This window comes from Loxodonta africana, chromosome X (assembly GCF_030014295.1).
Source record: "Loxodonta africana isolate mLoxAfr1 chromosome X, mLoxAfr1.hap2, whole genome shotgun sequence".
Lineage (NCBI taxonomy): Eukaryota > Metazoa > Chordata > Mammalia > Proboscidea > Elephantidae > Loxodonta > Loxodonta africana.
This window is the reverse complement of record NC_087369.1, coordinates 79,885,228-79,906,081: the sequence shown is the minus strand read 5'-3', so window position 1 is coordinate 79,906,081 and position 20,854 is coordinate 79,885,228. Positions and strand designations below refer to the sequence as shown.

At 38.5% G+C, this 20,854-nt stretch overlaps 1 protein-coding gene across 1 annotated transcript in view; it reads left to right on the top strand.

The window, feature by feature from the left end:
* The window catches only part of TEX11 (testis expressed 11), a 472,254-nt gene that overhangs the window by 321,690 nt on the left and 129,710 nt on the right, over nucleotides 1-20,854 (top strand). Inside the window, 6 exon segments of the mRNA XM_064278445.1 lie at nucleotides 7,478-7,563; nucleotides 8,402-8,458; nucleotides 9,868-9,908; nucleotides 11,198-11,284; nucleotides 13,334-13,404; nucleotides 15,018-15,134. Coding sequence (XP_064134515.1) covers nucleotides 7,478-7,563; nucleotides 8,402-8,458; nucleotides 9,868-9,908; nucleotides 11,198-11,284; nucleotides 13,334-13,404; nucleotides 15,018-15,134 — 459 coding nt within the window.

The following is a 20,854-nucleotide window of genomic DNA, read 5'->3' as shown; positions in this document are numbered from 1 at the left end:
GCAAAAGAAATCCTCAGGCACCAGAAGAAAGGAAATAATAAAAACTAGAGCAAAATTAAATGATATAGAGAATAGAAAAACAATTGAAAGATTCAGCAGGACCAAAAGCTGGTTCTTTGAAAAGATCAGCAAAATTGATAAACCGTTAACCAAACTGACAAAAGAAAAACAGAAGACGAAGCAAGTAACCTGAATAAGAAATGAGATGGGTGATATCACAACAGACCCAACTGAAATGAAAAGAATCAGAACAGAATACTATGAAAAATTGTACTCTATCAAATTTGAAAACCTAGAGGAAATGGGCAAATTTCTAGAAACACACTATCAAAACTAACACAAACAGAGGTAGAACTACTAAATAAACATAACAAAAGAAGAAATTGAAAAGGTAATCAAGAAACTCCCAACAAAAAAAGCCATGGCCCTGACTCTTTCACTGTAGAATTCTATCAAACTTTCAGAGAAGACTTAACACTACTACTACTAAAGGTATTTCAGAGCATAGAAAAGGATGGAACACTCCCAAATTCATTCTATGAAGCCAGCATAACCATGATACCAAAACCAGGTAAAGACACCACAAAAAGAGAAAATTGCAGACCAATATCCTTCATGAACATAGACACAAAAATCCTCAACAAAATTATAGCCAATAGAATTCAACAACATATCAAAAAAACAATTCACCATGACCAAGTGGGATTCATACCAGGTATGCAGGGATGGTTCAACATTAGAAAAACAATAAACAGAACCAGACAAGAATGCCCTTTATCACCACTCTTATTCAACATTGTGCTGGAGGTCCTAGCCAGAGCAATTAGGCTAGAAAAAGAAATAAAGGGCATACAAATTGGTAAGAAGGAAGTAACAGTATCTCTGTTTGCAGAGGATATGGTCTTATACACAGAGAACCCCAAAGAACCCACAAGAAAACTACTGGACCTAATAGAAGATTTCAGCAAAATATCAGGATACAAGATTAACACAAAAATCAGTTGAATTTCTCTACACCAACAGAGAGAACTTCAAAGAGGAAATTACCAAACCAATACCATTGACAGTGGCCCCCAAGAAGATAAAATACTTAGAAATAAATCTAACCAGAGATATAAAAGACGTATACAAAGAAAACTACAAGACACTACTGCAGGAAACCAAAAGAGACCTACATAAGACAAAAAACATACCTTGTTCATGCATAGGAAGACTCAACACTGTGAAAATGTCAATTCTACCCAAAGCGACCTACAGATACAATGCAATCCTGATTCAAATTCGAATGGCATTTTTTAATGAGACAGAGAAACAAATCACCAACTTCTTATGGGAGGGGAAGAGGCCCCAGATAAGTAAAGCATTACTGAAAAAGAACAAAGTGGGGGCCTCACAGTACTGGATTTTAGGTAGTCAAAACAGCCTGGTAGTAGTATATCAACAAATGCGTGGACCAATGGAACAGAACTGAGAATCCGTATGTAAATTCATCTGTCTATGAGCAGCTGGTATTTGACAAAGCCCCAAGTCCATTAAACAAGGAAAAGACAGTCTCTTTACCAAATGATTCTGGCATAACTGGATATCCATCTGCAAAAAATCAAACAAGACCCATACATCACACCATGCACAATACCTAACTCAAAATGGATCAAAGACCTAAATATAAAATCTAAAAAGATAAAGATCATGGAAATAAAGGTAGGGACAATGCTAGGAGCACTAATACATGGCATAAACAGAATACAAAACATTACTAACAATGCAAGAACTCCAGGAGAGAAACTAGATAATTGGGAGCTCCTAAAACTCAAACACTTATGCTTATCAAAAGACTTCACCAAAAGAGTAAAAAGACTGGGAAAACATTTTTGGCTATGACAAATCTGATCAGGATCTAATCTCTGAAACCTACAACATACTGCAAAACCTCAACAACAAAAAGATAACCTAATTAAAAAATGGGCAAAGGATATGAACAGGCACTTTACCAAAGAAGACATTCAAGTGGCTAACATGAGGAAATGCTCATGATCATTAGCCATTAGAGAAATGCAAATCAAAACTACAATGAGATTCCATTTCACCCCAACAAGGCAAGCATTAATCCAAAAAACACAAATGTTGGAGAGGTTGTGGAGTGACTGGAGCACTTATACACTGCTGGTGGGAACGTAAAATGGTACGACCACTTTGGAAAACGATTTGGCGCTTCCTTAAAAAACTAGAAATAGAACTACCATACAATCCAGCAATCCCACTCCTTGGAATATATTCTAGAGAAATAAGAGCCATCACACAAATACATATATGCACACCCATGTTCATTGCAGCAGTGTTTACAATAGCAAGAAGACAGAAACAACCTAGGTGCCCATCGGTGGATGAATGGATAAACAAATTATGGTGTATTTACACTATGGAATACTACGAAACCATAAAGAGCAATGATGAATCTGTGAAACACCTCATAACATGGATAAATGTGGAAGGCATTATTCTGAGTGAAATTAGTTGCAAACAGACAAATATTGTATGAGACCACTATTATAAGAACTCAAGAAAAGGTTTAAACACAGAAAAAAACATTCTTTGATGGTTACAAGGGTCGGGGCAGAGGGACAGGTGTATTCACTAACTAGATAATAAAAAAAGAATTATGTGAAGGGAAGGACAACATACAATACAGAGGGTGTCAGCACAACTGGACTAAAGCAAAAGTAAGAAATTTCCTGAGTACAAACACTTCGAGGGACAGAGTAGCAGGGGTGGGGGTCTGGGGACCATGGTTTTAGGAGATATCTAGGTCAATGGGTATAACAAAATTTATTAGGAAAATGTTCTGCATCCCACTTGGTGAGTGGCATCTGGGGTCTTAAAAGCTAGGAAGCAGCCATCTAAGATGCGTCAGTTGGTCCCTACTCACCTGGAACAAAGGAGAATGAAGAATTCAAAGACACGAGGAAAATATGAGCCCAAGAGACAGAAAGGGCCACATAAACCAGAGACTCCATCAGCCTGAGCCCAGAAGAAGTAGATGGTGCGCAGCTACCACAAATGATCGCCCTGACAGGGAACACAACAGAGTATACCTGATGGAGCAGGAGGAAAGTGGGGTCCAGAATTCAAATTCTAGTAAAAAGACCAGACTTAAGTCTGGTCTGACTGAGACTAGAGGGACCCCAGAAGACATTGCCTTCAGACTCTTTGTTAGCTCAAATCTAAAACCATTCCTGAAGCCAACTCTTCAGACAAAGATTAACCTGGAGTATAAGACATAACATGATACTCATCAAGATTGTACTTCTTAGCTCAAGTAGATACATGAGACTAAATGGGCAGCTCCTGTCCAGAGGTGAGATGAGAATGCAGAAAGGGACAGGAGCTGGTTGAAAGAACACAGGAAATCCAGGGTGGAAAGGAGGAGTGTGTTGTCACATCATAGGGAGAGCAACAAGGGTGACATAACAACTTGTGTATAAATTTTTGTATGAGAAAGTAACTTGAACTATAAACTTTCACTTAAAGCATAATAATAAAAAAAAAGACCTAAAGAAAAAAAAAGAGTGGGCAAAGGATAGGAACAGACACTTCACCAAAGAAGATATTCAAGTGGCGAACAGATACATGAGGAAATGCTTGCGATCATTAACCATTAGAGAAATGCAAGTCAAAACCGCAATGAGATACCATCGCAGCCCGACATTACTGGCACGAAACAAAAAAACAGAAAATTACAAATGCTGGAGAGGCTACAGAGAGATTGGAACTCTTATGCATTGGTGGTAGGAATCCAAAACAGTACAACCATTTTGGAAAATGATATGGCGCTTCCTTAAAAAGCTAGAAATAGAAATATCATATGATCCAGCAATCCCATTGCTAAGAATATATCCTAGAGAAATAAGAGCCGTCACACGAATAGACATATGCACACCCATGTTCATTGCAGCATTGTTCACAATAGCGAAAAGATGGAAACAACCTAGGTGCCCATCAACAGATGAATAGATAAACAAACCTATGGTACATACACACAATGGAATACTACATAATGATAAAAAACAATGATGAATATGCAATGCATCTCACAACATGGATGAATCTGGAGAGCATTATTCTGAGTGAAATAAGTCAATCACAAAAGGACAAATACTGTCCTATAAAAACTCATGAAAACATTTACACACAAAAAGAAACAATCTTTGATGGTTATGAAGGACTGGAGGGGCAGGGAGGGGAAAACACTAAAAAAAAATTTTTTTTTTAAGTAGACAATAAATAAGTGGTAACTTTGGTGAAAGGTAAGACAGTGCACAATACTGGGGAAGCCAGCACAACTTGTCCAAGTTAAGGTCATGGAAGCTCTGTAGACATATCCAAATTCCCTGAGGTACCAAATTTCTGGGCAGAGGGCTGTGTGGACCATAGCGTCAGGGAGCATCCAACTCAATTGCCATAACATAGTTTATAAAGAAAATGTTCTACATTCTACTTTGGTGAGTAAGTTCTGGAGTCTTAAAAGCTTGTGCACATCCATCTAAGATACTCCACTGGTCCCACCCTGTCTGGAGCAAGAGAGAATGAAGAAAGCCAAACACACAATGAAAAGATTAGTCCAAAGGACTAATGGACCACAAGTACCACAGCCTCCACCAGACTGAGTCCAGCACAACTAGTTGGTGCCTGGCTACCACCACCAACTATTCTGATAGGGATCACAATAGAAGGTCCCAGGCAGAGCTGGAGAAAAATGTAAAACAGAATTCAAACTCACACACACACACACAAAAAAAGACCAGACTTACTGATCTGACAGAGACTGGAGAAAACCCAAGAGTATGGCCCCAGACATCTTTATAGCTCAGTAATTAAGTCACTCCTGAAGTTCACCTTTCGATCAAAGGCTAGACAGGCCCGTAAAACAAAACGCGACTAAATGGGCACACCAGCCCAGGGGTAATGATGAGAAGGCGGGGGGTGGGGGGGGACAGGAAACCTGGTAATGGGGAAACCAGATTCAGGAGGGGGACAGTGTTGACATGTCGTGGGATTGTGCACAGAGACTCCATGAGCCTGAGTCCAGAAGAGCTAGATGGAGCCCAGCTACCACAAATGATCACCCTGACAGGGAATACAACAATATGGGTATTAATTGTTTAATGAGAGACTAGTTTGCTCTGTAAACCTTCATCTAAAGTACAATAAAAAATTATTATTAAATTTAAAAAAGCAAAGATGTCACCTTGAGAACTAAGGTGGACCTGACACAAGGCATGGTATTATCAGTTACCTCATATGCATGTGAAAGCTGGACAATGAATAAGGAAGACCGAAGAAGATTTGATGCCTTTGAATTATGGTATTGGTGAAGAATACTGAATATACCATGGACTGCCAGAAGAATCAACAAATCTGTCTTGAAGAAGTACAGCCAGAATGCTCCTTAGAAGTAAGGATGGCGAGACTTCGTCTCGCACACTTTGGACATGTTATCAAGAGGGACCAGTCCCTGGAGAAGGACATCATGCTTGGTAGAGGGTCAGCGAAAAAGAAGAACACCCTCAGTGAGATGGATTGACACAGTGACTGCAACAATGGGCTCAACTATAGCGGTGATTGTGGGAATGGCACAGGACCAGGCAGTGTTTCATTCTATTTTGCATGGGGTCACTATGAGTCGGAACCATCTTGATAACACCTAACAACATAATCAGTTTCTTTATAAATCCAATATTTATTTGTCTTTGAGCTTGGAAACATTACATATAAACTTATAGATATATTTTAATACATCCATACATAGTATACAAATCATAAAAATTTACTCTGACAACGAATAAGAGCTGGACAATGTTGGCATTTTGTTCAGTTGTGGTAATAACTCCACTTGTGGAAGGCTCTGGATCATCTGGATTATTCCCCGGGAATGGGGATGGCACTTCTAGTCAGAAAATTAGTGCGAGTTGTCTGTATGGTCCTTTTCTGTTTTCCTTCACATATTTGGCAGTAACATCTCACTGCTTCCTCAATCTGCCTGTCGACTTTAGCAAAACGATCAGCTTTCGGGTCCATGTTTTCAAGCAACTGAAGCCCCTGATTTAGTTTAGAAAACTAAATCTATACAGCAGTGTTTTGAACAGTAAATCATAAAATTGAACATCTTCAAGTGAACATCTGAGAATAACATCAGCAAATTATGTGATGCAACACTGTATGTAGTACATGTTACTAATGATAAGATGTACAAAAAAAAAGGATGGTAGTAAGTATGGTTCCTTGTAACTAAAATACATCATAACTCAGGACTACTTGCATTAGTAATAACAGGATCTAGTGAATGGGATTGAATGGCTAAGATAAGGTGGAGAATGAGTTCATTGGCATTGTGGAATTCAAGGAACTAAAAGACTAGGATATTGGGAGGTTCACCTTCTTATATATTGAAAATGCCAAAAATCAAGACAGGAGTTGTTTTGGAGAAACTGTGAACAGTAGATAACTCATCAAGAAATGAGAAGAAATTTTTTAAAAAATGAGAAGAAATGGCCTGGGAGCTGTTAGATCACAGCAACAATGAAGGATACCAGGCAATATGGTCTGATGATATGAGATTCAAAGCTGGGGATTTTAGGGAGGAGGGAGAGTGATTTTAAAATGGCAATAAAAAGCAAGAAGGACATCTACTTCATCTCCAGGCCTAGCAATAGAAAGACAGAGCAAAAACAGTCACCACTCTGAGAGGGCTTCAGTGGAAGCCGTATCCTTGGCAGGGACCTAGATTTCTATACAGCAAGAATATGGACGGAACTTGCAGGGAAGGGGCTGCTCATAGAGGAGATTTTGCTGATAATGGACTGTGAATTTCAGAGGGCATAGTAGGAGGGTGAAAACCTTGGTGGCGTAGTGATTAAGAGTTCGTCTGCTAACCAAAAGGTCAGCAGTTCAAATCCATCAGGTGCTCCTTGGAAACCCTAAGAGGTAGGCAGTTCTACTGCGTCCTATAGGGTCGCTATGAGTCGGAATCGACTTGACGGCAACGGGTTTGGGTTTTTAGCAGAAGGGTTAGCGGAGTTGTGGACAGATGGGAGAAAAGTACAGAAGAGGGGATGTACAGAGCCTTTTGGGGCTTGCAGTGCTGGAAATTAGGGTGACCTGAAATCTTGGGTTCTTTGAGTGATTGCTGATAAACAGGGATAAAAGCACAATAAGGTTAGTCCTAGTGGATTCAAGGCAGTGTTGGCAAGACAGTGAGTTTTTGTGAATAGGGAAGAATGGGTTCATGGGGCTAACGTGAGCCTGTTGTTTTGCAAATGCGTTGTATCTTTATTCTACCATCTTGAAATAGCTCTTTTGAGAATACAGAATGAACAAGTTCAGATTTTTTTTCTTTTCCTTAATAGACAGGAACATAGATAACATTTTGCAGCTATTACTTTGAGATGTAAATTTAATATTTTATATTTGTTTTTTTTAGAATGAACAACAAATTGTGGCAGCAAAAGCTTTGGAATATTTAGCTCAACATTCAGAAGACCCACATCAAACACTTAACGCTTTAAAGTAAGTAATCCACATTCTGTGGAGGTGAAAGGGTTACCTTTGCTTATCTCGCTTTTGGCCTGCAAACTTTGCTGAAATAGTATTGATGAGATCAGGCTGAGTCGATGCCTATACCATTGTTTCAGAAGGAGGAAAATGATTTGTCGAAAGGGAATTTTTATATACAGTAAATTTAATGAGGCAGGAGGGTGAGCTCGGGGCATGATAACTCCCAATGGTGTGACTAATAAAATGCCACTGGGAAAAATTGGACACCAGAGGGGTTCTATAGTAGTTTCTTGTTGGCCAACTACACCTTAGGCTACACTTCCAAAGGGAAATAGAATCACAGAAATAAAAATAATCTGAAGGTATCTTGCATGCCTTAAGTCAAGTAAATATCTAAAATCATTCAGGACTTTTTTTTTAATTTTTAAAGTTTTTTTAGAGTTTGAAACTTTACAAACTACCTTATTTTGTCATTATGCTGTCAGGTCCCTTCAAAGAATAGTCATCCTAGTTTAGGTGGACCCAAAAGTCAGGTTCCTTTACACTATACCTGATGTTCTAGCAGGTGGTGTGGGGCAATGATGTGAATTCTAGAGCCATTTAAAATTTTGTTATAAGGAGCAATTTCGTTTTAAAATTATTTTATTAAATTCCTCTTCCAAAATTACAAAATCGGTATGTTTTCATTGCAATTATTAAAACAATACAAAGATCTATAAATAAAATTAATCTCCCTCTTACCCACTGTTCTCACTTATGCCTCCTGGGGTAATCAAAGTTAATAACCTGGTGTATATTCTTCCACACGTTTCTTCCTAAGCATCACTTCCTATATTATTTTTTCATGCAGATATTTGTTTCATCTTGTTCTTCCAAAAATTTCTCAAATGCCGGAATCTGAAAATAAGTAAGTTATTTAACAGAAATGATGTATTCACCATTAGACAAATTATAGTAACTTTCAATAATAACCTTATATTGAGAGATGTATAGTGTTCTGGAGCCAGTCTTCCTGGGTTCATATCCTGGGTCTGCTACTTACTAGATGTGTAACCTTGGGGAAGTTTCTTAACTTCTCTGGGCTTCAGTTTCCCCATCTGTAAAGTGAGAATAATAATAGTACCTACTTCATAGGGTTGCTGTGATGAGTCAATGAGTTAATATGTGTAAAACATTCAGAAGAGTTCCAGGCACTTAGTAAGCACTCAGTAGTGTTTGTTGTTGTTGTTATTTGCTGTCGAGTCAGCTCCGACTCATGGCAACCCCTTGTACAACAGAACAAAATGTTGCCCAGCCCTGTGCCATCTTCACAATCCTTGGTATATGCGAGTTCATTATTGCAGCCACAGGGTATTTTGAGTGCCTTCCAACCTAGAAGGCTCAGCTTCCAGCACTATATTGGACAATATTCTGTTGTAATCCATAGGGTTTTCAGTCGCTAATTTTCGGAAGTAGATCACCAGGCTTTCCTTCCAAGTCTGTCTTAGTCTGAAAGCTCCTCTGAAACCTGCATCGATGGGTGACCCTGTTAGTATTTGAAACACTGACAGCGTAGCTTCCAGCATCATAGCAACATGCAAGCTACCACAGTATGACAAACTGGCAAGTGGGTGGTGGTCAATAGTGTTAGCTATGATCTAATTACAATATTGCATTTGTTTCTTCCTTTCCTTAGCAGGAGATTCAAATATAGACATATCTTTTAACTTTCCCACAGAACATATAACCTGGATGGCTTATTAATTCTGATCTTATATCAGTCACCCGTCTCCAAAAAAAAAGAAAAAGAGCTTGAAAATCACAGAGATCACTTTCTGCTCTAAAATTCTATGACCCTGTGATAAGAAACCTTACCAGTCATTGAAATCCTTTGCTGAGAGTAAGTGTAGAGGAGGGAAGAGAAAAAATAGGATATTGGGAATGAGAAATGGTATCCTACGGTGGGGAAAACTCATTGCCATCGAGTCGATTCTAACTCATAGTGATCCTATAGGACAGAGTAGTACTGCCCCATAGGGTTTCCAAGACTGTAATCTTTACGGAAGGAGACTGCCACATCTTTCTCCCACAGAGCAGCTGGTGGCTTTGAACCGCCAACCTTTCGGTTAGCAGCCGAGTACTTAACCACTGTGCCACCAGGGCTCCTACAGTGGGGGAAAAGAGGTTGAAATGATAAATTAGAGACTTGAACAACAATCTTTGCAACTTTTCATTTTCTTAGTCTAGCTTTCAGGCACAAATAGAGGCTCTTTGGGGCACTTTTCTATAGAAAAGTTTTGGAACACTTGGAAAATACTCTTTTCTTCATTTTTTTAGAAATAAAGAAATGGATAGACTTTTGACTTGCTTGAATACAGGTAAATCTCTTCTTGGTTATTTTCAGTTCTCCATCTTACCTCTACCCGCTGCCATCTTACCTCTATCCTCTATTAAATTCTCCAAGTACATTGAGCATACTGACTCAAACATGAAGCTCCTTGTTTAACGTTTGCCACAGGAGTCTACCTTGGTTTCTTCATGCGTAGGCAGAGAAGGGTTTGTCATCACTAGCATTCATCTCCAAATATGATTTCAATTATGTTTTTATTAAAATTTGTTCTAAAGACATTTTCCTCCTTCTCTCCTTCCTTTCTCCTTTCTTTCCTCCCTTCCTTCCTTATTGCCACTTGGTCCTAACCTAGGAATTGAATTGAATAGAGGAAAAAGGATCAAGACGAATAAAAATGTGCTGAACCCTGTGGTTTCTCTGGTTAATCAAATTCAGATTGTTTACTCTATTTCACAGCTGTCCGTCTATCTACCAAGTCTGTGTCATCTCCCCTAAAAAGTCTGTGTCATCTCCCCTATCTACTAATAATTCCTCCCTATCCACTTCATTCAAGTTGACCTCCTAGCTACAATGCATTCCTTTTTCAAACTCCGTATTTTCTTCCATGGTGTTCCCTTTTGACTAACAGGTCTTTCCATTTCTACTGCTCATGTATCTATTTCCTTAGGATAAAACATACCCAAGATTCCGTATCTGAGAAACTCTACTTCATTTATTGCAACTGTTTAATTTTACACCTCAAAGAATACGTGTCAACAGGTTGCCAGCATGGCAAAATCGTTTAGGAGCCAAAACTTTTCAAAAGAGAAAAATTTTGTTGATTGGCAGTCTTATCTCTCAGAAGGGCATGTGAATATGTAATAGGTGCTTTCTGATGATGACGATGCATCCTGGTTCTCTACTCTTCTTTGTACCTGCCGGGGAGCTCAATAAATATTATGTCAACCTGTTGATACTTTTCCAATTCTCACTTTCCATTTCAGTCTTTTTAATGACTGTTCCTATTCTTTATTTCCTTGCATGTAAATCATATCTTTCTACCTCAGGTGGTGAATTATTGCACTAATTAGAATTATAAATCTCTCCAAAGACATGTTCGTTTCCCAGAATTCGAGTTAGCACCCTCTTAGAGCTTGGTAATGCTTTCTTTCTTCCTTTTTTCATTTTAATTACTTTTGGTATGCACCAATACACAAAGAAAAAAAAAAAGAATGTCTAAATTCATACTCATGTATGACTGATTTTCAAGCAGGATTAACGACTTTGCTAGAGTAAAAGGTGAAAGACCTCAACATCAAATTTTCCTGTTTGATGCAGCACTCCTGAAACTTGCTCAGTCTTTTGATGGAGAAACTTTTACTTCAGACTCAAGAGCTGATGAAGCTCATTGGTTTCAAAAAATAGGTGAAAGGAAATTCTGTAGCTGTGAGAAACGCTGTGGGACAGTGGAATCAGAGAGATGTGAGTTCAAATTCTGGCTCTGTCACTCATAGCTATGGGTACACAGGTAACTTGCTTAACCTCAGCTTTGTTATTTATAAAATGGAAACTATTATATATACCCATTATGGTTATTAAGAGTTTTAAATGAAGCAGTGTATGTACCTGGCACATGCTCAATAAATATTAGTTTTCTTCCTTTTCTATACGAAATGGGTCTAAGAATTAAATAGGGATGAATTGTAACTTCAGATACCCAATGTTCTGCTCTTAAACTTGGTCTAGAATGCCCAATTTATCTCTAAATGTGATTCATCAAAAATAACTACATGCAACAATACAGATGAATCTCACAAACATAACGTTGACCAAAAGAAGCCAGATATTGAAGAGTAAAAAATCTGGCAAAACTAATTATGGCTTTAGAAATGAGGATAGTGTTTACCCTTGAAGGGGGTGGTGGTGGTGATTGGACTTGAAGAGGACAGGAGTGGGGCTTCTGGGTTATTGGTAATGCCAGCATTTTTATTGACCTGAGGGCTAGTTACATGGATATGTTCACTTGGTGGAAATTCATCAAGCTGTACAATTATGAGTTGTGTAATTTGACGGCACTGGGTTTTAATTTACTTTATATAGGTTCGCCTTCTTTTGCTAATGCTGCTGTAACAGAAATATCACAAGTGGGTGGCTTCAGTGAACAGAAATTTATTTTCTCACAGTTTAGGAGGCTAGATGTCAGAATTCAGAGCACAGGCTCTAGGGGAAGTCTCTCTCTTGTTTGGGAAAATCCTTATCTCAGCTTCTCTAGTGTTCTTCTCCTAGGAAAGCTCCATGTGGTACCTATCTTTCAACCATTTGTGTTTACTTGCTTCTGTGCCTAATTTGCTCTTTTTATAGGTTAGGTTTAAGACACACCCTATACTGATATGGCTTCATTAACAAAACAAAGAAACCCCTATTCCCAAATAGTATTACATCCACAGGTATATGGGTTAAGATTTATAATACTTTTTTGGGGGGGGTGGGGTGGGGCACAATTCAATCCATAGCAAGGTTCTATTTCAACTTTTTAAAAAAGTTAAAAAAAAAAAACTGGTGGAGGCAATTACTACAGTGATTAACAAGCAAGAGGAATTAAGCAGCAATGTCAAAAAGTAGCCTGGTTCTACACGGACCTCTCCCTGCTTTATGGGATTTACTGAGGTTTTAATCTATGAGAAAAGGGAATAAATAAAGAGATATGGCTTCTAAGAAATTTATTCAAGTAATGGCAAATAATAAACATTTAAGCTATAGAAAGATTTCAGGAGATTGATTGTTTGAACCTTTGAAAAGTTATTTTACAATACTCCTTTTACCGAATTTTAATTTTGATTTTCCAAAGCGAAGATCATGCTGAATGTTGCCTAATGGGGCCTTTCACTACTCCTCGGGAGATGTGAATTTTTCCAGCAATCTTCTCCAACCCTTGCTTCTAGCGTACCCTGTTCTTTGCTGAATTTTAACTTCCCCGCTTCCAGTTGGTGAGCTCATTGGTGATCCTCATTTTTAGATGGATTTGTACCAACTAAGAATTCTTATTGTATGTCCCCCATTTTTTTTTTTTTGTAAGTAAACACTATCTCCACTTGTCATTCTCCTAGAATTGAGGATTGGAAGTGATAGAAGTCTCTAAATTGCCTGGAAAAAACCTCTCTAAAAATCTAAAGTTAATTTTTTAACTCCTGAGAAACCCCTCATTAAAAAACAAACAAACCCACTGCCATCAAGTCAATTCCGACTCGTAGCAACCCGAAAGGACAGAGTAGAACTGCCCCATAGAGTTTCCAAGGAACACTTGGTGGATTCAAACTGCTGACCTTTTGGTTAGCAGCCATAGCTCTTAACCACTATGCCGCCAGGGTTTCCACCCCTGATTATGTTAATATTAAAGATATAGGTACCAGAGAGTGCAGTGGTAGAGACTAAACAGTATATTTTTATACTTAATTATTTCATGTTAACTTTCAGCTTGGAACTTAGGTGTGCAATCTGACAAGAACCCAGTGACAATGAGAGAGTTCTTCATACTTTCTTATAAGGTAAGTATCTTCTAAAAGGTATCTCGTGTATGGACTAAAACAAGAATAAGATCAATATGGGTATAGTCAAGAGCTAAGTAAGTATAAAGTAGGGTCTTAATCTAGGAACTTTTAGTATATTTCTAGTAGGAATGACCTAAGGAGAATTTGATCCCCATAGGGAATAATGTGAGAACATAGGACAGGTCTCCCAGTGCCAAAATATCACGAACAGCCATCGTGGAGCTGAAAATTCTACTCTTAGAGACTTAGTCCTTTGCCTTTGAAGGAATTTCAGTTTTCCAAAGCCCCATATTAAAATATAAGCGTTATTTAGGAGGGAAATACTCTAAGCAGTTATCAATTACCAACACATTAAAAAAAAAAAAAACACATTAGGAAGGGTTATACCCAAAAAAACCACTGCCGTCGAGTTGACTCTGACTCATAGCAACCCTATAGGACAGAGTAGAACTGCCCCATAGCGTTTCCAAGGAGCGCCTGGCAGATTCGAACTGCCAATCTTTTGGTTAGCAGCCGTAGCACTTAACCACTACACCACCAGGGTTTCCAGGAAGGGTTATAAGTCTATAGAAATATAAAATAGGCATCTGGGGATAAGCAGGGGCTGAAAAAAGAGATAAGAAGCTTGGTCCTACTTTATAATTTTTCCTAGAGTAGGTTCAGTGTGTAAGGATGTGTGAGTTTGTTGCTCAACTATAAGCATTTTTAAATAGTTGTAAGCCCCCAAGGTAGAGGTTAAATGCCAGAAAGAAGACCGATTATTGATGGGAAGAAGGTGGAGCTAAAGAATATCCCCATAAACATGATCTGAAATGTTAAGATAGATTAAATATTAAGATTTTGAGAGCTGGAAAGAACTGTAGAGATAATCTAGCACAGCCACCTCGTCTTATATATGAGTAACCTGAGGCCTAGAGAGACTGGGTATCTTGAAACGCTGTTGATTCAATGATGGTGTTGATTATAATCACTAAAAGCTTTGGGAGATAAAGTTTTTGAAAGTTTAGGTATAATTGCCTTTTAAATTGGGTGAAGTAAATTAGCTTTAATTTTGACTATTTGTAATAGCACTAGTAGGACTGACTGGTGTATAAGAATCCCAAGTGGCCTAAGATTTTATTGTAGTAGAAAGCTGGGAGTTTTTTTTTCTGAAGCTAGAGGACAAGATTTAACAATGAGGTTATGCCTTATGCCCAATGCCTGTCAAGATTTGACATTGTCTCTTTCAGTCATGACAATTTATGTACTAATTTAGCTCTGTTCAATACAGAGGAGAAATCTATTTGCCAGGGGAAAGTCACTTAGGAATTACCGCATAAGCCAAGAAGTAAATCACCAGATAGAAGCACAGGGACAAATGACAGGAGAGATAGGGAAACTGTAAAGAAATGAAGCTTTTCATCGCTAGGAAGGTGCTTAAAACACTGGAAAATAAAATAAAATGAAAACCGTAAATCAGTGTTATGATCTATATCATTTTTAAGGTGAAATGCCCTTTTCCAGCTGAATTTTGTCATTCAAACCGGATGTTGCTGATTTTCGTTCTGATTGCTTGGCTTCACCTGGAAGAATTCTCACTATTTGTTGATGCTCTGGTTATTTCTTATCAGCTGTCCCAGTTTTGTCCTTCCGATCAAGTAATTCTGATTGCACAGAAAACGTGTTTACTTATGGCAGCTGCAGTTGATCTAGAGCAAGAGAGAAAAGCTTCAACAACTTTTGAACAGGTAATGTGCAACCTTCAAAGAAAAGAGCTCAGTATGCTATTTGGTATCTTGGCTTTCTTTGATGCAATTCCGTTTTATTCTCTTTAGAGAATCATTTCCTCTGCTCCAGCAGCATATTTATTTTAAAGGTCTATAATGGTTTATTCCTTCCTAAGCAAAAGTCACATCTGCCTTGGTCTCTTCTTGTAGGAAGATTGAATATCTGTTCTTTTACAGTCTCTCTTCCGATGACCACTCTTTCCTAATGTGTTTTTAAATATTTTTATCTTCATCATATCCCTGTGACATCCCATCATTGACTCAGTTTTAACAAGAATAAGACAGAATTTCTTATCTTTGTCTGAATTCCACTCTCAGTTTCTTAAACTTTCCCTTTTAGGAAATGCCAACATCTCAGTCTCCCATACACCAATTGATTATTTAGGAATCTGTTGTTTAATTTCTACATATTTGTGAATTTCCTTCTCTTATTGATTTCTAATTTTATTCCACTGTGGTCAGAATACATATTTTGTATGACTTCAAATGCTTTAAATTTATTTAAAGTTTGTGCATGGCTTGGCATATAGTCTATCCTGGAGAAGAGTGCTCGAGAAGCATGTGTATTCTGCTTGGGTTAATGGAGTGTTCTATGGGTGTCTGTAAGGTCTAGTAGGTTTATAAAAAAAAAAAAATAGTGCTGTTCAATTCTTCTATATCCTTGATGATTTTCTGCCTAGTTGTTCTATCCATTATTGAAAGTGGGGTATTGAAGTCTCCAAATATTATTGTTGATTTGTCTTTCTTTTTTTTTTCTCTTCAATTCTGTCAGTTTTTGCTTCATGTATTTTGGAACACTGTTGTTAGGTGCCCTGGTGGTACTGTGGTTAAGCACTTGGCTGCTAACTGAAAGGGCAGCAGTTCGAACACACCAGCCACTCCGTGGCAGAAATATGTGGCAGTCTGCTCCCATAAAGATTTAACAGCCTTGAAAACCCCATGGGGCAGTTCTACTCTGTCCTATAGGGTTGCTATGAGTCAGAATCAACTCAATGGCAACGGGTGGTTGTTAAGTACATATATGTTTATAATTGTTGTGAACAATTATAACAATTGACCCTTTTATTATTATACCATTTCCCTCTTTATCTTTTCTGTTTGTTTATTTTAAAGTCTATTTTGTTTTATATTAGTATACCTACTCCAACTCTCTTATGGTTGATGTTTTCATGGTATATGTTTTTCCATCTCCTTTTATTTCCTACGTATTTGTATCTTTGAATCTCCTGTGTATCTCCTGTAGAGAGCATATAATTGGTTCTTTTTTGTTGTTGTTGTTGTTCTTTTTAATCTGATCTGCATGTATTTTGAGTAGATCATTTAACCCATTCAAATTTGATGTTATTATTGTTATGGTTGAGTTTACATTTACCATTTTTTTTTTGGCTTCGTGTGTATCATGTCTTTTGTGTTCCTCTATTCCTGTTTTTGGAAACCCTGGTGGCATAGTAGTTAAGCACTAGGCTGTTAACCAAGAGGTCGGCAGTTCGAATCCGCCAGGCGCTCCTTGGAAACTCTATGGGGCAGCTCTACTCCGTCCTGTAGGGTCGCTATGAGTCGGAATCGACTCGATGGCAGTGGGTTTGGTTTTGGTATTCCTGTTTTCACTACTTCCTTTTGCAATAAGTGAATGTTTTCTAGTGTAGCATTTTCATTTTTTTAATGTGTATTTTTAGTTATATTCTTAGTGGCTGCTCTAGGGCTTACAGTGTACATCTTATCAGAATTTACCTCAGATTTATACTAACCTAATGAGCTGTAGAAATGTTGCTCGTATTTAGGTCTATTCCCTCAACTCTTTTTTTGTGTGCTTATTATGTTGTAAACATTATACCTATATATGTTACGAGCACAAAAATGCATTTTTATAGTATCACATATAATTTTGTATCTTTTAGAGAAGAAAAGAGAACATGTTTATTATATTAATATTTCTTATTTACCTTTTCTAGTTTTCTTCCTTGCTTCTTGTGGCTTCCAGTTCCCATTTGGTGTCATTTCTCTACAGCTTTGCTCTCAGCTGCCTCCTTTGTGTTGTTATTGTGAAATATATTATATTTCTATATGTTACAAGCCCAACAATACAATTATATATATGTTGTTTTATACAATTCCTTTTTAAAACAGAAGAAAGAAGAAATAGATACTATACTGTCTTTTATATTTACATAATCACCTTTCCTGGTGCTCTTTGTTTTTCATTTGGATTCAAATTACCGTCTGGTGTCACTTGCTTTCAGACTGAAGAGCTTCTCTTAGCATTTTTGCGAGGCAGATTGGCTAAGCAACAAATTCAGCTGTTGCTTATCTGGGGATGTCATTAATACACCTTCAGTTTTAAAAGGTAGTTTTGCTAGACATAAGATTCCTGGTTGACTTTATTTTCCTTCAGCACTTCAAATATATCATCCCACTGTCTTCTGGCCTCCATTGTTCTTGATGAGAATTCAGCTGTTAATACTACTAAGTTTCCCTCATGTAGTACGTGACTAGCCGTTTGTCTCTTGATGCTTTCAAATTTTTCTCTTTGTCTTTGGCTTTTGACTATAGTATGTCTGGGTTGGATCTCTCTGTTTATTCTGCTTGGAGTTTGTTGCACTTGTTGAATGGGTAGATTAATATTTTTCATACAATCTGGGAATTTTCAGACATTACTTTCAAAATATTTTTTCTGCTCCTTTTTCTGTCTCCTGTCCTTCAGGTACCATTACATGTATGTTGGTGTATGTAATGGTGTCCCACAGTTCACTGAGGCTGTTTTTCTTCTTTTTTTCAATACAGTAAATATATATATCAAAACATTTCCATTTCAACGTTATTACATATTCAATTCAGTGACATTAATTACATTTATCATGTTGTGCACCCATGCACACTATTTGTTTCCCAATTTTTCCATCACACTTAACAGAAGCTTAGTGCCCCCTAAGCAATGACGACCCCCCGCCCCATTCTCTCTCCCTCCTGCCCCTGGTAACCACTAATAAATTTGGCCTTTATATATTTGCTTATTCTAGATATTTTACATCATTGGGGCCATACAATATTTGTCCTTTTGTGACTGACTTATTTTACTCAACATAGTGTTTTCAAGGTTCATCCATGTTGTAGCATCTATCAGAATTTCTTTTTTTGGTGGGCTTAGGATTATCCCACTGTACACAAGTAACACATTTTATTTATCCATTCTTCTACTGATGAACACTTGGGTTGTTTCTACCTTTTGGCTATTGTAAGTAGTGCTGCAATGAGCACTGGTGCACCAGTATCTGTTTGCATTCTTGCTTTCAGTTCCTTTGGTTATATACCTAAGAGTGCAATTGCTGGATCATATGGTAATTCTGTGTTTAGCTTTTTAAGGAATCTGACAAAACTGTTTTCCACAGCAGCCGTACCATTTTATAATCCCACCAGCAATGGAGGAGGGTTTCAATTTGTTCACGCCCTCTCCAACACCTATCATTTTCCTTTTTTTTTTAATCATAACCATCTTAGTGGGGGTCAAGCGATATCTCATTGTAGTTTTGATATTTTATTTTCCTAATAACTAATGGCATTGACCATCTTTTCACATGCTTGTTGGCCATTTGTATTTCTTCCTTGTTGAAATGTCTATTCAAGACATTTGCCCATTTCTAAATTGAATTGTTTTAATTTTTTTCTCCCAATCTGTAGGTTGTCTCTCCTTTGATAAAGAAATGTTTTTAATTTCAGTTAAGTCCAATTTATTTTATACAGTATTTGTTCCTTATGCTTTCAGTGCTTTTCTTAGTCTGGGTTTTCTAGAGGAGCAGAACCACTGAAGTGTATCTATAAATAAATAGAGATTTACTTCAAAGAAATGGCCCACACAATTATGGGGGCTGGAAAGTCCCCAATCTGTGGATCACGTGGCAGGCTGAAGACTTCTGCTGGCTCGCGTGGTTGCAGCAGCTGACAAACCCAAAATCTGCAGGTTAGGCGGTAGGCTGCAGACCTCTGCTGGCTCACAGGGTTGCAGGGGCTGGTAAATCCAAAATTTCCAAGCCAGGTGGTAGGCTGAAGACTTCTGCAGGCTTCTGTCCCAAGATCCAAAGGTCAGGCAACAAGAAAGAGTGCAGGGTCAAAAGAGAGAACCTTGCCAAAACATCTACTTATATATTGGAGGCAGGCTACACCCCCAAGAAAACAACCCTTTCAAGTGATTGAATGAACACATCAGATCACACCTTGTTATTGATTACATTATATTGCATTACAGAAGAACAATCAGTCCAATGTCTGCCAAACCACTTAGAATCATAGCCTAGCCACGTGGACACATAACATTAACCATCACATTGTCATCTTTAAGAATCCATGTTAAAAACTAGGTGCTGGAGTCAGGGCCAAGATGGCAGAATAGACAGATGCTTCCAGTGAGCCCTCTTGTAACAAAGACCTGAAAAAACAAGTGAAATGAGTATATTTATGACAAGCTAGGAGCCCTGAACATCAAAGGTAAGCTTAGAAAATGAACTGAGGGGCAGAGGGAGGATGAGACAGATCAAAAGCGGAGAGGAGTTACCGGACCTGAATTGTCAGGAGCCCTCAGGCACCATTCCTGGGAGTGGGTGTGGTGAGTTGATACCAGCGTTCAGCAGCAGTTTCCTCAGGGAGAAGCAACCAGCCACACAGCCTACTCACACCTCCAGAACCAGAGAAGAACGGCGCTCTCGGAAAAAGCTAAGTAATTGCATATATTTTACTGTGCCCCCCCTCCGCTCCCAAACTGGCTTCAGCTGCTGATTTCCCTGGGCCTGAGATAGGCCCTGTTGAGTGCCTAGAGCCATCCTCCTGGCCTTGGAGAAGGAATAAGTTTGCAACTGGGGGAAAAGATAATTTGCCAGCTCCACTATCTGGGGGAGCTCAGGACAGAACTGGCCCCTGTCCAGGCATAAATGATCCATGGACTTTGAGTACCTTTACCCTCTACATGGACCTGTATGGGCCTATTTCAGGAGAATAAGCCCTTGTTGGCAGACTACGACTATTTCAATGGTGCAGTGGAGAGGTGGGTGTTTGATGTTTGACACCACTTTGCCTATTAAACAGGGTCCTCACTTACCCACATCAGGGGCCTAAGGACTGGTGGCTTCACTCAGGTCACCCAGCCACCCACGACAGGGGTCCAAGGATAACTGGTACCTCCCAGTCCTTACAACCAAAAACATTGGGTGCCCATGGTCCATCTACAGAACACATCCACCTGTATGCTCTAGGGAACAAGGACACATTTTCCTTAGAGACACTTGAAGAATGATTCTCAGCTACCTGCCTTGTTGAGAGCATGACCTCCTGCTGCAATCAGATACTGGTACATACACCAGTCACCCCTACCCCTGTAAGACTGTAGCACAGACCTTATACCACACACTTGATGATCAGCTACCTTGACACCTGAGCTGAATTCATACAAGAAAAATGAATGGACTCCTAGACTATATACCTCATAACAGCTCTAGCCATCTGGGGACAGGACATCACAGCTCCAAAGGCAAAAAATAATCAAGCTAGCTCACTCAAGCAACCCATTTGGGCATTTCAAAACAAAACAAAGCAAGAAGCTATGATACAGTAAGCAAACATAAAATAAACTACTGCAATAACTTATAGATGGCTCAGAGACAACAGACAATAGCAAGTCACATAAAGAAACAGAC